The sequence below is a fragment of the Castor canadensis genome, chromosome 15 (genome assembly GCF_047511655.1).
Source record: "Castor canadensis chromosome 15, mCasCan1.hap1v2, whole genome shotgun sequence".
Classification (NCBI taxonomy): Eukaryota; Metazoa; Chordata; class Mammalia; order Rodentia; family Castoridae; genus Castor; species Castor canadensis.
In genome coordinates, this window is record NC_133400.1 from 101,045,461 (window position 1) to 101,061,628 (window position 16,168).

General features: G+C 53.4%; 1 protein-coding gene across 10 annotated transcripts in view; it reads right to left on the reverse strand.

The window, feature by feature from the left end:
• Positions 1-15,134, reverse strand: part of Disc1 (DISC1 scaffold protein) — a 247,190-nt gene extending 232,056 nt beyond the window's left edge. For 2 of the 10 annotated variants that reach the window (XR_012442231.1, XR_012442230.1), the window contains exons 1-3: positions 13,618-15,134; positions 13,190-13,423; positions 12,778-13,002 (exon numbers count right to left, since the gene is read on the reverse strand). Coding sequence is in view for 5 of the 10 variants with exons in the window: in XM_074056873.1 (XP_073912974.1) it covers positions 12,778-12,901 (124 nt within the window). In the remaining 5 variants the exon portion in view is untranslated. The remainder of the gene's footprint in view (positions 1-12,777; positions 13,003-13,189; positions 13,424-13,617) is intronic. The other 8 variants (XR_012442229.1, XR_012442232.1, XM_074056873.1 and 5 more) reach the window with 7 other exon arrangements.
• Between the last annotated feature and the right edge of the window lie 1,034 nt (positions 15,135-16,168).

Below are 16,168 nucleotides of genomic sequence, written 5' to 3' on the forward strand. Positions count from 1 at the left end.
AGTAGTCATCACTCTGGACTTACTGGTGAGACATTTACATGTCAAGAGGGTGGGAACAGGGTTTCCATCTCAGTGGCTTTCCAAGAGATCCAGTAGGGGGTTTTGGGAGGGAAGGCAGGTTGAGACATCTCTTCCAAGGCAAAGGACAACTTATTACACCTGACCCCTCTTTTGACTAAAAAGCAAAACAAAACAAAAGGCACCGCACCTCTTTTGGATTATGGAAGCAACAGGCTGCTCATTTGGATAAAGTTACTCCAGACCATTTTCAAGTGACCTGAAAAGCTGCCGGTTAGAGTCTGAGGGTGTAGCTCAGGGATCAGGTGCCTGCCTGGGATGTTCGAGGCCCTGGGTTCCATCCCCAGCATCGCTAGTCTTGAGTGGGCCCAGAACACAGAGAAGCTCTCAGCAGGTCTAGGCTGCTGTGCAGGCTGCTTGGCTGCTGGGCCCTGGGCAGCGGCAGAAACAACAGTGCCTGGAGTGTCCCTGGACAGACGCCGAGCTGTTTGGAGACTGTAGCAGCCTTTCTAGGTGAATCCTAACACGAGCTCTTCAGCTTTTGGAGCAGAGCCACCTCTGCAGGTGACTCCTCTAGCTTTGCAAGGCAGCTTTAACTTCTCCAGGACCTTAGTAGAGACTGAACACTTAACTGTGAGCCATCTGCTGACCATACGACCTGGGCTGCCCATCACAAGTCGGGTTATTTGATCCACCATGTCACACAGGTGGGCAGGCGCAGGTCACCCCATCATCACATGACAGGGGTACAAAGGAGATACGACCTGAGCAGAGCCTGAAGGCACAAGTAAGTTATGTTGAGAAGTGGTCCAAATGCCCACCAGCCCCCCTTGCTCCCAGCCACAACCATGGCTTCATGGGAGTTTCCCTGGGACCAGTTGGAAGAAGAAAAGGATGCTCAGGCCAGGTCACCGAGGGCTCTGTGTGCTGCTGGGGCACTACTTCCTGAAAGCAGGCAGCTGCAGCCCTTGGCCTTTCTCTGGGGACTCCTCCTGCGGACAGGACTTGAGCAGTGCTCCTCGCTGTTCAGCTCCCTTGGGAGGAGAAATAGCCAGAGGTGCAACTGCATCCCGACTCGCGGGCTGTGCAGGCTCAGAGTTGTGAAAGGAACAAGACTGGAGATGGGTGGCAAGGCAGTCTGAGGAAGAGATGTGTGGATGAACCTCTCTGCGTGGACTTTAAAAGTGAAGATGCTTGTGTTCCAAGTGAATACACGCCAAGGGGTGACCTCAGTAGAGGACTTAATCGAGAGGAAGGATGACATCCCCCCCGTCATTGTCCCATGGGCTCATGGACAAAGTAGCCGGGAACAGAGGCCATGGATTGGTTCAGCAGCATGGACTTTTTCACCGAGGCTGCCCCAGCTGTGGCCACCACCGAGGCTGCAGAGACAACACTTGAGTCCAGCATGGCATCATTCCCCAGTGGGCAGACAGCTTCCTGGGGGCTGGTGAACTATGTTGAACTGACTCCATCACGGAAGGGGCGAAGTTTGTCCTTTCTTACTGGACTATGCATTCATCTTTCCTCATTCAAGGTTTACATCGAAACCCAGGGCCTTGTAAAGAGTGACTTATCCATCACCACAGCCCTGCCGAGACCGAGGGACCCTTCACAGCAATGCAGCATGGCATGGGCCGTGCTTTCTGCAGTCCCCATCACTCTGGATGTGACAGAAGGGTGGCATGGCTTTCTGAGGTCCCAGTCACAACCAGCAAGGTGGCAGCACCTGGCAGAGCAGGGCTGGGTCCAGGTTCCACAGAAGGCTGTCTGCAGGGCAAGGAATCAGTGTCCCATATGTGAGCTGCTTCTCCCATAAGCAGAATCTGAGGTCCAGGAGGCAAGGGGTGGACCTGGGAGTGGTTTCCCTATTAGCCCTAGCGATCCATTAGCACAATGTGTGCTTCCTGTCTCCACGACCTCATGCCCTGTGGGCCTGTCTTCCTCTCGGAGACACAATGATGACCACGGAGCTGGAAGTTAGGTGCCACCCCTGCCCCTGTGGGCTCCTAGTGCCTCTGTGTTCATGGGCATGGAATGGAGTCACTGCAGGCTGGGGTGAGGAACTGGACAACCGGGGAATTCACTGCAGCTGCACAAGGGGTAAGGAAGGGTGTCTCTGTCATACAGGAGGTCCTGGTCCATGACCGAAGCCAACAGAGGGCAACCATGGAGCCCAGCTCAGGGAGGACTGGTGATGTCCCAGACGGTTGAAGAACGAAAGCTGAGTCGTCCCACCAGGCAGAGGACCGTGACTAGCTGAGCTGCTTGCCGGGAACAAGGGGAATGGAGTGGGTGGGGAGAGGTGGCTATGAACACCCCCTGCTAGGGTTTGGATCCCAAAGGCCCATGTGTTGGAGATGGTGTTGGAGATGGTAGAAACCGAAAGAGGTGGGAGGCCTTTAGGTCATTGGGGGTGTGCCTTTGAGGGGATAATGGGGCCCTGGCCCTTCTTCCTCTCCTCTGTTTCATAGTAGTAAATGAATGGCTTCACTCCCCCACCCGGTCCTGCTCTGAGGTGCTGCCTCGCCACGGCCCAGGGCACCAGGGCCAACCAATCACAGACCAAAACCTCAGACCCGTGAGGCTTCTTTGAAAGACCATGTCAGGTTTTTGTTACAGTAACAAAGCTGTCTAACAGAAAATCAGAGCTGGGAGCCTTTTTCTACCTGACCACGTGAGGAGCCTTTGGAATTGGTTAATGGGAGAAGCTTAGAACTGTGTGGAGAGCTGAGCAGAAACACGATACGGGGTGGGGGAGAGCGCCTTCATTTTGTTCTAAAGGTCCTCGTGGTTGGAGACAGAGATGGATGCAAAGGTGCTGGGGCTTGAATTTGTCCTTTTTCTTCCCTGTCCTTTGCCCTGTCTCCTTCTCAATTATGGACAGCAGACCCAGCTCCCCTGACGCCTCTCTCATATTCACAGAGGAAGTGACACAAAGCCACTCACCCTGCAGGTGGCTCCCACCCATGTGGCCCCCTCTGCAATGGGACATTCAAGTCTGCCACGCTGTGCACACTCCCACTCACCCACAGCGGGCTGGCCAAGGACCCTCCCAGACCCTTCAGCTCCCTTTAGACTCCTGATTCTGCAGTTCCTCACCCTGGGGAGGTCCGAGCCTGCTTATAACCTCACAGTGGTTCTGCTTCTCCCACCCCCTCTCCCCATAGCTCCATGGCTGCGATCCTCAGCATGGGTGACACGGCCATCGTCCTCCCCTGGCAGCTGTCTCCCTCTGAGGTGAGGCTGTATGAATTAGGATTCTTAATTGCAACTAACCCAAACCAATGTACTCCAAATTAAATAAAAAGACTTCCAGTGAGGACCCGGGAGAGGCTCGCAGAGTCCAAACGCACGGTCAGGCTGGCCCTCTGGGAAGGCAAGACCCAGCCTGTCACCCTACACATCTGCTTCCTGTTACTCCAGGCTCAAGCGTTTGCAACCCAGCTGCATGGGGAGCCTGACCTGCTAGGAGCCAATTCCAAATCTGTAGAAATGAGATCCTGGTGGGCCCAGGTTAGGCCCCACCCATCTCTATAACCTCAAGGGTAGCCAAGAAGCGGCCTTGTAGGAACCTGGGGCAAACACAGGGGTGTGGGGCCACCAGCTCTGGACAACCATCCGGAAATGCATTTACTTTAAGTGTCACGGTGAGGCCAGGCACCGTGAACCCTGCTGCCTGTGAGCAATGCTAGCAACGCTTTTGCTTGCAGCTCTGGATGCTGAGGCGTGGGATGGGCAGCTCGGGAAAGCTGACAATATCCCATCGCTGTTTTCAGTTTAGACTATCGGGAAGCTTGTTCTCACCGTCATGAGGGTAGAGGTGGGCTACCGTCCTGGGTGTCAGCAATACCTGGGATCACCCCCAGTGTCTGCGTTGCTGGCAGACAGCGTGAAACTGGGCCTGTCTATAGCCTGCATCTCCACAGACACCGGACCTCAAATGCTCTATGGGTGGGGACCTAGCCAGAAGCCAGGAGCTACGGGGAAATAAAATGCAAAGTTCTTTCCCAGTCAGTGAATTTCAAAGGGCCCATCTGAGGATGGGGGATCTCTTAGATGCCGACCAGTCATAACTCATGGCTGGAACACACTTCCTACCACACACGCCGTTCCGCTTGAGTGAAGCCTGTCAAGTTTATTTCACCTTTCCGGACTTCACACCCAGTGTCAGGTCAGAGGATGGAGGCACAGCTTCACTGTGAATAGTAACTGTCACAGTGAAGACCCGAACCAGCGATCAGGCTGTGGAGGGCACGTTCCCAGCCAGGACATGCTTCTCTCCCTACACAAAAACGGCACTTCTCATGCCTGCTTTCAAACCGTGCAGCGGGAGACACACTCAAGTAAGTGCCCGTCCACACCACGGCGTTTTCCCTCGTGACGTTCTCTCCCTGTTGCCTTATTTGAGCTCCAGAGGCAGTGGGAGGAAGGGAGATGACAGTCATGCTTCACCTCTGTTGAGGCACCTGTCCACCTCCCCATTTAAGTGGTGAGCTCTTCGAGGCCAAAGGTCATGCCTCATTCATCCGGGCGTCCTCTGGCCCCAGGCCTGTAGGAATGAATGTGCTAAATTGGGATTCTGATCGTTGACAGGCTGGCTGATTTATTCCTCAAGTGTCCTGCAAGCTCTCTGAGTGTGGCAAAGACATAGTCTGGAGAATTCCCATCAAGTGACATGGCTGGTCAAGTAGGACAGACTCTCACTGAGAACAATAAGCAGGCTTGAACAATTCTGGGAAATATAATTGTCTAAAGGAGATCTTTTCTTAAGGAAAAAAAAATAAACCTCAATGAATTGGAGAAAAGAAATCTGTCTTAAACCCAGGAAACAGCACTGGACAACATGAAGCCGGTCACTTGTGAATGCCTGGAAAGAGGACGCTGGTTCCATTCCAATGCCATCAGATAACAGCCGTGCCAAGGATGTCAGCGTGGCTGTGGGCTAAAAATACAACCCGAGTTCCCTTCCTCTTCCTTCTGCCGCGCACATTGTCCGAGGGCCATCTGAGTGCCCACGGGCCCCCAGGACTTTCCCACAGGTCCACTCTCGACCTCCCTCCCCCCCTGCAATGGCACAGGGCAGAGATTTGCATTCAAAATGAGTTTATATCGCCAAATCGCTGAGGCCATTAAGGAAGGCATCACAACTTTACGTAGAGATCCAATATTCACTGTTTTTAAGCCTGTTTTGCCTCAGTTTACCACATGCAATGTAGGGACAGCCAGTCCCACTAAGAATTCCCCCAGTCAGACACTCACCCCCAACTGGGCAGCTCACGGTGGGGCGGCACCTCGCCTCGTCTCTCTGGAGACACAGATGTCGTTCTGGTTGGAGGTCATGTCTACACCTGCTCCAGCTTCCCCATGGGCAGCACCCTCAGCTCTGTGTGCCTTTCACCCTGGTTGTCTCGTGTAACTCTCTACAAAGTGACCCTTTGTCACTTTCGCAGGTCACACACACTGAAGCCAACCTCGGTCACATCGGCGTGCTGGGCAGCTGTGGTCGTGAGAAAGCCGCTCAGGTCCTCAGTCTCCCTGGTCCTCACCCACCTCTGACCTGGCCTCTCTCAGCGATTTCTGTGTTGTGCGAGCAGCATAAATTCCTGCTTGAGAAAAGGGGACTCTCAGGGTTCGAAAATGCCCGTGCAGCAAAGCGCCACCCACCCACAGAGAACGCAGCCAGGGTCTCTGCGGACCCCTGCCCAAGGCCACGAGTGCTCACACAGCTGCCAGCCACCGCTGCGCCCGTCTCCCCGGAGGAAAGCGAGGAAAGCACTGGCAAATACTGCTCGTGCTCAGGTGATACCCCCATGCCCGAAACTCTACTTCAGAGATCGACGAAGGGGTATTTCTCCAATTAAATGTGCAGATTTGGGGTAAATCATTTCATTTTCTAGGTTCTGCCTTCAAAAACAAAGGGGGAATCAGATGACTGGCTTTTAGCTTGTCAGATTTCATAACTAGTTGGTAAAAATTTAAGAAAATATAAGGAGGTCAGATACAAAATTCAACTAACATTTTGTTTTGCCATGTAAGATTATTAAAAAAAAAAAAAAATCACCACCAGGCCCCAGTGGCTCACGCCTGTAATCCTATTTGGGATCAAGAGGATCACAGTTCAAGGTCAGCCCAGCAACGTCTGCAAGACTCCATTTCCAAACTAACCACAGCAAAATGAATTGGAGGTGTGGCTCAAGCAGTAGAGTGCCTGCTTTGCAAGTGTGAAGACCTGAATCCAAACCCAGTTCCACCAAAAACATTAATAAAACTTTTAAAATGCACCAACTATCACCACTGCCATTTGATAAAGAAAAGCCTTTTAATCTCAAATAATAATAATAAAGATGTAATACCAGAATAAAAGTTATCCATTAAATGAATTTCAAAAATTCATCTCTGAGGCTGGCATGGCACACACGCCTTTAATCCCGGCACTGGGGAGGCTGAGGAAGGAAACTAAAGTTCCAAGAGAGCCTGGGCTGCATAGCAAGACCCTGTCTCAAAAACAACAACAAAAAGGGCGGGGGGTGTGGTTCAAATGGTGAAAACATGAGGCCCTGGGTTCAATCTCCAGTATTGAAAATCAAAAACAAACAGACAATAACAACAACAAAAAAAAACCTCATTCTTTTCTTTCTGTTTTTCTTTCCCTCTCGTTTTGCCCCCGTGACACTGTTGCGGTGAGTGGGTCCAGCCTTGCTGTGGCTCTTAGGGACTGGCTCACTGGTGGCTTTGCAGCCCAGGAGCCCAGGGTGCCTCTGTGAGCTGCGGCGTTCACACGATGACCAAGATCAGGCTTTATGTTATGAAAGTGTTTCCTGTTCTCGGGACAAATCTCACACAAGGTTTGGAATTTGGGACAATCCTGGGCTTTCAGGGACACACCTGGAACCCAGATGGGAGTTACCCCTGGGGCCACTGGTACAGAGCAGTCCCAAAGCCATTGTCCAAGTCCTGCCAACTGGTGCTGCCTGACCCACCTCAGCCCCTTGGAAGCTGGACCTGCCACAGGCTTGCAGCCTTTTAAAATAAATTAGATTTTATAATTAAAAAACAAGGTATATACTGAATTTTTAAAGAAATAAGAGTTTATTTTATCTTTTCTTTTTCTTTTTGTTTGTTTTCATTTTGGTTTTTTGAGACAGGGTCTCACAATGTCACTATGTATCTCAGGTTGGCCTCAAACTCCACCCCCTGCCCCAGACTATCAAGCTGGTATCACAGGTGTGCACGACTACACTGGGCCCAGAGGACAATTCCTTCTGTTAACAGGCTGAGTCAGCGCTCAGCGCCTCTGGTGTGGTACGGAGCACAGGGCTGACCCCCTCCCCCGCCGCCCCAACCCCAGGTGTCTGGGGCTCAGCCCTGACACGCGGCGCTGGCAGGGTGATCGTGACTATCTGGTGGGCTGTGGAGGATTTCTGCTGCCCAGCCCTCCCTTCTCCCCGGAGGGCAGCTCATCCAGAGATGAGCGGATGTGACTGCTGTCCTGCGCGTGAGGCCCTAAGCCTCACCCTGGTCAGATGCTCTGTCAGCTGAGAAATGGAACCACAGCAGGAGTCAGCCACCCCGACAGATGGCAAGAACCTGCTCCTCTGGCACCCATCCTGGCTGGCCATGTCCAGCTGTCCTCTTACATCCTGGGGTCTAAGGAGCCGTTCCTTTCCAGGTGTTCTTCCGAGCAAGGCTAACAGCCGGGAAACCGCTTCAGACCTGCTTGTTTACACCAAGAGTAACATGGATAGGGTTTAAGGCAAGAATTTAGAGCCAGGCGAGGTGGCACACACCTGTAATCCCAGCTACTTGGGAGGTGAAAGAAGGAGGATCATGGTTTGAGGCCCAGGCAAAGTTAGCACAAGATCCCATTTGAAAAATAAAGTAAAAAGCAAAGTGACTGGTGGTGTGGCTAAAGTGATGGAAGGCTTGCTTAGCAAGCTTGAGGCCTGAGTTCAATCCCCAGTACTGTAAAAAAAAAAAAAAATTACTAAATAAAACAAAATGGGGATTTACTGAAGCTCCCATTCTATCCCAGGGTTCCAAACCGTCTCCTCACACCTGAGCTCTTCAGCGTGGAGAACACAGGACGGGTTATAACCAGGGAGCCGTGGTCAGTCAGGGCGGTGCCCACCCGTGCTGGGTGCCCCGCAGGCTTCCTAAACCCAGGCGCGAGGCAGGTTTGGCGGCAGGGGTCTCAGCAATTTGGAGAACAGGCCAGGACACATAGAAGTGCCATTGCTAAGTTCAGGGGAGGCAGAAACTTCCAAAACGAGGGGAGAAGGGAGGGAGGGAGAAGCAGTGAGTTCAAGTCCGGCTCCAACTTCACAGGTGGGCGGGGTGTGCAGGGGGCTCAGAGCGGCAGATTTGGGGGAGGACGGCCCCGGGGGAACAGAGGCGGCAGGAGGTGCACAGGCTCTGGGGGGACGTGGGGAGGAGGAGGAATGTGCAGATGGAGGAGAGAGAGCTGTGGAAGGTGACACCCCACCAGGAAGAGGAGCAAGGAAAAGAGGCAAGAGAGGAAGGAACAGCAGCGCAGAGGAACACAGGTGGCGACCCCGGGAGAGGCAGGGTCCACGTCCCAGCTGGGCATGTGTCCCAGTACCCTCACATTACCAGGTCTGTGACAACCCAGAAAGGTGATGAAGCCACGGACAAAAGTGCTTTCAAAACAGGAGAGGGGCAGGAAAACCTGCAGGACCGTGAAGAAGCGTGAGGACAGAAGAGCGGGTGGGGAGCCGTCCCCGGGGTCAGGAGCGGGAGGAAGGGACACACGGGCGCGTGGCAGCATGTGGCCACAGGGGTTCTGCAGAGGACTCGGGGCTAGGAGGACGGCTCAGTGTTCTCCACGTGCTGTTGGGGCAGGGGAGAAGGTTCTCTCACATTCCAGCCAGGCGAGCCCCTTGAAGGTGACAGGGAAGGGCAGGTGGACAGGGATGTCTGAGGTGGACAAGACCAGCCTTTGGGGAAACCTGAGAGGGACACTGTGATCTCGGGGACACGGCAGAGCACGCAGCCCAGTACCCAGCTGCAAGGACGACCTTCCTGTGTAACTGGACGCCTGGGCAGTGACAGCTTGTGGCAATCCAGAGGTGGCCTCAGGACTCTCCAGATTCGGTACCGATGCAGTTGCTGCCTGCCTAAGACACGGTTGGGACTCCATTCTACCCTCCATGCCTGGGGCAACTTCCTGCAGGGGGGACAAAGGAGCATCTGGGGTGATGGAACCAGCTGGATCCTGGAGAAGCGTCCCAGGGACACGGCGTCTGTGTGGCACTGGTGCAGCGAGAGGCAGCAAACGGGCAGGACGAGCACACGAGACCTTGCAGGGCAGCCCCCAGCCCGGCACAAGGCACGCTGGTCCAATACAGGACGTCTGTCACAGGGCCACTCAAAAGCCAGTCCGAGTAGGAACGACAGCTGTTCCTCAAGCGTTCACACCATGACTTTCTAAACGTGACCTTGGACCCCTCTAATCTCAGGACATGGGCTGTGCCCGAGGCCACAGCACCTCCAAATGGGGCTGGACATCTAGAGACAGGGACTTTAAAGGGGTGATTAGGATAAAATAGGGGTCCCTAGCCCAGGGAGTCCCAGTGCTCCAGAGAAGGGGTTAGGCCCTGAGCTGCCAGAACCTCCAGAACCGGGCCAGAGAGCCTGGTCAGCCGGGCGACTCCAACCCAGCCCCAGGTGGCCCGGCGCTCCCAGGGTCGGCACCGCTGGATTAGAACTCACTTCCCTTTACAAACGCCGCCTGCCCCCCTGGGCAACAGATGCTTGGAGTGACGGAAAAGCTGTTGATTTCACTCCTGTCCCCGTACATGGTGACGTCTGTCCATAATGACAGTTTTAGGGTTCTGTGGACAGACTGCTGTATAATTAGGGGGAGAACAGCTTGCACGTTGGTAAGAGGATGGGAGACTCTTTGACTTGCTGAACTCGGGGAGTGGAGTGAGTTTTAAAGTCACCTTGATGTCGCACGTTTCACAGGCTCATCCACGAACACTCACTCCAAGTGTTCGCCTCTCAGCTCCTCTCAGTCACAGTCACACCGTGATTGCCACTGCCTCTCTTCACAATGCCTCCTTTATACATTTGGTCTTTTCTTCTTCCCTTGGTGGTGCTGGGAATCAAATCCAGGTCCTTAACACATACCAGGAAGAGCCTCCTCGCTACTTGGGAGGCTGAGATTGGGAGGATCGTTATTCGAGGCCAGTCTAGGAAAATACTTCCTGAGACCCCAGCTCCAAAATAACCAGAGAAAATTGGGCTGAAGTTTGGGCTAATTGGTAGAGCACGTGCTTTGCAAGTGTGAAGCCCTAAGTTCAAACCCCAGTCCCACCAAAAGAGAGAGAGAGAGAGAGAGAGAGAGAGAGAGAGAGAGAGAGAGAGAGAATATAATCATGCCAAGAAAAATTGAAGCCGCGTAAAAGTTCAAATGAGGCAAAGGAACGCACTAAAATCTAAGCAGCATCCAGGAGCTGCCCTTCAGCACATCTGGGGCTGGGGCTGTGGACTGTGTCATTTTCTTCTTAACGTTTTCAAATGACACGCAGATTGACACTCAAATGTCTGCATGCCTCCAAACACTTTTTTAACTAAAGGAGGACGCGCTTCTCGGAGATGGCCACCAGGGGGCGGACGCTGACTGAAAAGCAACCCCCTCCCCCACCCACCCGGCCAAACCTTCTAGGACCCCTCCTTCAGGCTGTGCCCAGCGACTGGCGTCCTCCACACCTTGGCCTGGGCTGCTGGGGTCTCAGACGGCGCACAGCACAATGACGGCTCCAACCTCCATCCCCCCCCGGGGCAGGACGGCTGAGAAGGCAGATGGTCAGCAGTGAAGGACAAGGTGACAACATAGCAGCTTCAGACACCACCTAACACCCACCTGGTCCCACCCCGGCACACAGCGAGATGCAGGCCACCTCCAGCCTGCTGTCCAGCTAGCTGGATAACCTCTGACCCAGCAGGTCAACTGCAAATCCCTTTGCACTTTAGTCTGTGTGATTGTGCATAGTAGGTGCTCAATAAATACCTACTGGTAGCTGGGTGCAGAGGCTCACCTGTAATCCCAGCTAGTCCGGAGGCAGAGATCAGGAGGGTTGTGCTTGGAGGCCAGCACAGGCAAAAAGTTAGTGAGTCTCCATCTCAACCAATAAACTGGGCGTGGTGGTGTGTGTCTGTAACCCCAGCCATTTGGAAAGCCCTAAGTAGGAGGATCACAGTCTGAAGCCTGGGCAAAAACGAGACTCTACCTGAAAAATAAGGGAAAAAAGGGGGGCAGGGGCATGGCTCAAGGGGTAGAGCACCTGCCTAGCAAGGATGAGGTGCTGAGTTCAAAGCCAGTGCTATGCACACGCACAACACACCACCAAAGCCCACACTCCTGAAGCAGGGGAGGTGTGACTTCTGCTGGCTAGGTGCTCCTTGAGCAAAAGAGAGACCATCTCAAAGATCAATGAAGCAAGCTGGTGTAGCAGGGACTTCCTATAATCCCAGCACTCTGGAGGCAGAGGCAGGAGGATCTCGAGTTTGAAGCCAGCCTGGGCTACACGGGGAGATCCTGTCTCAGAAAAAAACCAAAACCAACGACAAAGATAAACGAAACCAGTACCTTCCCTCATCCCCAGATGCGTCACGACTGTAAACAGAGAACAAAACAAGCCAGCGAGTGAAAGGACCTTTAACCTCAGAAGTTTACTCCTAGAAATTTATCCTAAAAAGTATTTTATTTTATTTTCTGTACTAGGACTTGAACTCAGGACCTTCACCTTGAGCTTTTGTGAAGGGTTTTTGAGATAGGGTCTCGGGGCAAACTATTTGCCTGACCTCGATCTGTCTGATCTCTGCCTCATGAGTAGCTGGGATTACAGGCGTCAGCCAACAGCGCCGGCTCCAAAAAGCATTTTAGTGGAGATTGAAGAAAAGCCCTGTGAGATGAAAACACGCGCCTGAGTGTCGGAAGACTGAGAAACCATCGCGCACATCTCTGGACCGTTACCGACACTGGCAATCGGTGCGCGAAGTCTGCAGCTCTTCAGACACCAGCACAGGCGGGTTCCCAACAGACAAAGCAGGCATGTCACCGTGCGCCCAGGTGGTCACGGCCATGACCCAGGACTCATCTCTCAGCTCGGCGTCACCACAGACCCCACGGGGCCACGCCGCGGGGTCTTACAGCTGTCCACGAACGTCCACAGGCAGGTCCTTCCTCAGCAAAGTGAAGAAGCTTGACCACAGAGGGGCTCATCCTCCTGAGGGGGCAACTGTGTCCCCTCTCCAAGCTGTTCGTGCCGGCGTTCCACGGGAGTGGGTGACACTCGAAGTCACGCAAGAGCAAATGGGGGCTGGGCTGCAGCCGCCCGGGACCTCCTGAGACCCCCGAGCAGAGGCCAGTTCCTGCTGGCTCTGCACACGGCCCCAGGTCCTGCAGTCCCCCAGGGGCACGGGGACCGCTGACTATGCCTTCCCACCAGGATGGGGGACTGCCGGGGGCTGCATTAGTCGGGTTCTGAGGGGACCCCGAACACCGCAGGCCTTCAAGTCACTCTACTTCCCCCCACCAAGCCTAGAATAGGACGGGTTAGGCGTGGGCTCACCGGGTCACGCGTGCCGCGTGTGTCATGTGTTCGCGGACACGCGTGCTTGCGGACGCATACGTGTATGGAAAAGCCACTCGGCTGCTTTCAGAAATGAGGTTCCCAGTGGAAGCTTCGGGCTTGTGACAGGACGGGGCGGAGGGGACACTGGCAGTCTTACCGAGTGGCTGTCGCTCCAGCTGCACCAAAACCACCCGTTCTCGGGCGCGATGCAGAGGAGGGAGGGGTGTGCGGGCCATGGAAGTTTGCGTTGCAGAAAACATAAATTCGGGGACAATTTCCATCCTTCCGTGCTTCCCTCCGCAAAGCTCGGAACCGGTGGTCCGTGTGACAGAGGAGAAATTCACTCATTTCCTTTTTTATCCTCTTGTCGCTCTGGGGGACACTGTGACATTGACAAAAGCTCTCGCAGCTATCGTGGCTGAATTCCCCCTCCGCCACCCTCCCTCATCCCCCCCCCGGGACAGTTTCAGCACGTCTCATTTTGCCCTTTTGTACAAAACATCCCGCCATAGTCACCGTCCCGCACCCTTCCCTTCTGCCCTCCCCGCCACCACTCAGGCCCCATTTACCTCCCTGGCCCCTGTTTTTGCGAAAGGCGTTTTTGTTCGTTTAAGATGGCTACCCAGGGTCCTCGTGACACGTCCACGTCTGCGCGCCCTGTGCCCTGCCGCGGCTCACCCTACATTCTTTTATTTAAAGGAGAAATGTACAAGCCGAGTGGTGACAACTTCAAAGCTCGTCCGAGGGCGAATTCTTTGCAAGTGGGAATCATGAGCCAGGTGCCTGTTCCAGGAAAGAGATTCCTGTGTTGAAGAAAACATGCAAAAAAATAATAACTCAAATTAAACGGAGGGTCAAAGGCCAGCTTGGCAACAGCAACAAAGAAAATGTGTCTCCACGGCTCCCTGGCCCTTCTTTTCCGAAAGTAAATTGGGAGCTAATTAACTTTCAAGACTTTTCCGGGTTTTTTGCACAGTGACAAGACAAAGAAACACACTTGAGATAAAAACCAGATGTCCCACTGTGCTGGTTATTCGTTCATGGACTTGCGATTTGGCCAAGTGTGGCGGGTGGCCTGGGCAGGGCAGGTCCGATTCACGCTGCGGCTGGAGTCAGTGCGGGAGGCCTGTGTCCCTTGTCTCTGTAGCCAGGTCCTTCCCCAGCTGCCCCAGCCGTCCCGGGCTCCTCACTGCTGTCGCCTTTGGCTGCGCTCACGGTATGCGAGGAAACAGTTCTGCAGAGATCTCTGAAAACCACAGGACCATGGGAATTCCATCTGGCCTTTGACCCTGCGCTCAGCCTACCCACGTCGGTCACACTGTACCTTTCCTGTCACGTCCAGAATTGTGGCCACACAATACTTGGCTTTGTGAATGCAAGAGAAAACTACAGCTGTTTCCCTACAACACGTCTGGGGAAACCCAACAAAGGGAGGGGCAGAGGAGAGCCGGGCGCACCCAGTTCCCTAAGGACCTCTGCCCCATTTCATTTGGGTCTTGATGTGTGTCTTTGGTTGCTAAATAATGAAGTTTAAATCCCACGACAGGCAAATGCTTCAGGGAAGGTCTCTCTGCCCCAAGACCCCAAAACAGAGAGGTCCTCCAGAGTGGAAAGGACAGGGCAGAAATGGAAGGTCCCAACACCGAAATCTATTCGAATGAATACGGTATGACAGGCTCTACAACTTTTCTTCCCAAAATTTTAAATGGGGTGTGATTACCCTCTTCCTAAGTTCTTGTACAATCAGGTCTTCCCTTAAAAAACTGCCCAGGGCTGGTGGAGCGGCTCAAGTGGTAGAGCGCCTGCCTACCAAGCGTGAGGTCCTGAGTTCAAACCCCGGAACCATCACCACCAAAAAAGGAAAAAACCCTCGGTGTTCCTCCCAGGATAAATGTGGTACTCCACAGCAGGGACTTGCACAGGGGGTCATCTGGAGCTTTCCTGTCCCATTCTGTCTCCTCAAAGGATTCTCCCTTGGGTTCCAAGTTTACCAATTTGCTACATCTGGTCTGGTTAGCTGGCATCCATTCCCTGAAGGGCAAAGCTTCCATTATTTCCTCTGCGGTCTCACTGAACCTGCAGTGCACACAGACGAGACATTCTTGAGGGTGCACAAGGCCTTACGTCCTAACCCACAGGCCACCTCGCTGCGCTCAGAGGGGAGAACCGCGCTCTTCCCGCTGTCGCTGAAATGAATTCACAAGGACCCGGCTCAGAGGCTGGGTGGTGTGGCGGGCAGCAGAGCCAGTCTCCCAGCAGCCACACTGCAGCTATTTCTTTCGGGTCAGCCCACAGTGCCTGACCTCCTCTTCCCGTGTCTGTCCCTCCACCCCAGGCTGTACCCTGGCAGCCGTGTCTGTGCAGGACACCGGCCGTGCCAGCCCTTGCTTGGGGACATGGATGGTGACTGTCTGTGAGCCTGGAGCTGAGCTGCTGTGATCTTGGAAGCCCAAGCCCTGCACTGGGGCGGGGCCCTCGGGAACCTGGCATCCATAGTGACCCCCGTATTTTATGACATTAAATGCAAAGGGGACTTTGAGAAAGACCGCGCTTGGGCCACTACATGGAGTGGTCCGCTTTGTCAGGGCTGTTTGTGCCCAGTGCAGATGAAGAAGGACAAGGGCCTAGATGTCAGGAACTGAAGAATAGCTGACAATTTTCACAGATGTGAATGTAGCAGTCGCCCACCCCCCCGCCCACACCCATGCACAGCCCGACTTCATAATGAATCTTTATGGCAACCCGTGACCTCCAGAGGTGGCTCAGCATTCCTGTCCCTGGAAAGAGGGGACTGAGAAACAGATAGAACCCAATACTTCCCACCCTTGGTCTGGACTATTTCTGTACACAAATTAAAGCTTGTGGACAGCTCTGAGACAGGCTTTACAGAGACAGAGTACACGTTTGTATTAGAAAGTAACACTGAGGTTCACTGCATGAGACTGGGGTGCAATCTACATGCAGGTTAAGCTGGTTAGTAGCAAAGTCAATAAGTGTCTTTATTTTATGTGTTTATTATGTATTTGATCTCCCATGGCTCCTTTAAAATATATTTATGGATAGTCTGGAGATGTGGCATAAGAGGTAGAGCACTGTCCACCTCAACAAAGCTACTTTAAATCCTTAATTCAAATATTCACCAAGCCCAATTCGTGACCTAATGAAAACACTAATTAGAATTAAAGGCTAAGACCTCCCAGACACAATGCTCAAAATGACTGGCAATTAGACTCAGGGTTTGGTTTTTTTTTTTTTCCTTTTTTGCTCAAATGTATTTTATGCACTTTCTGCATTTAATACACGGCTTTCCAAACTACTAAAGAGGTATTGCTCTCTGGCCCTTGTCTTCAGCACACTCGTGGGTGACTTGGGAGGGTCTAAGGAGGTCACAGGCCTGAGGCCACTGTGCCAGGTTTGCCACTTACCATGTTGCAAAGCCAAACAGAGCCAGTAGCCACACCACAGGACCACTAGGGAAATAGCCAGCAAACACAGCGAAAGCCAAAAGCCGCTTGCCTTCTCTCTCAAGCCAAGCCAAGCCAGGAGGA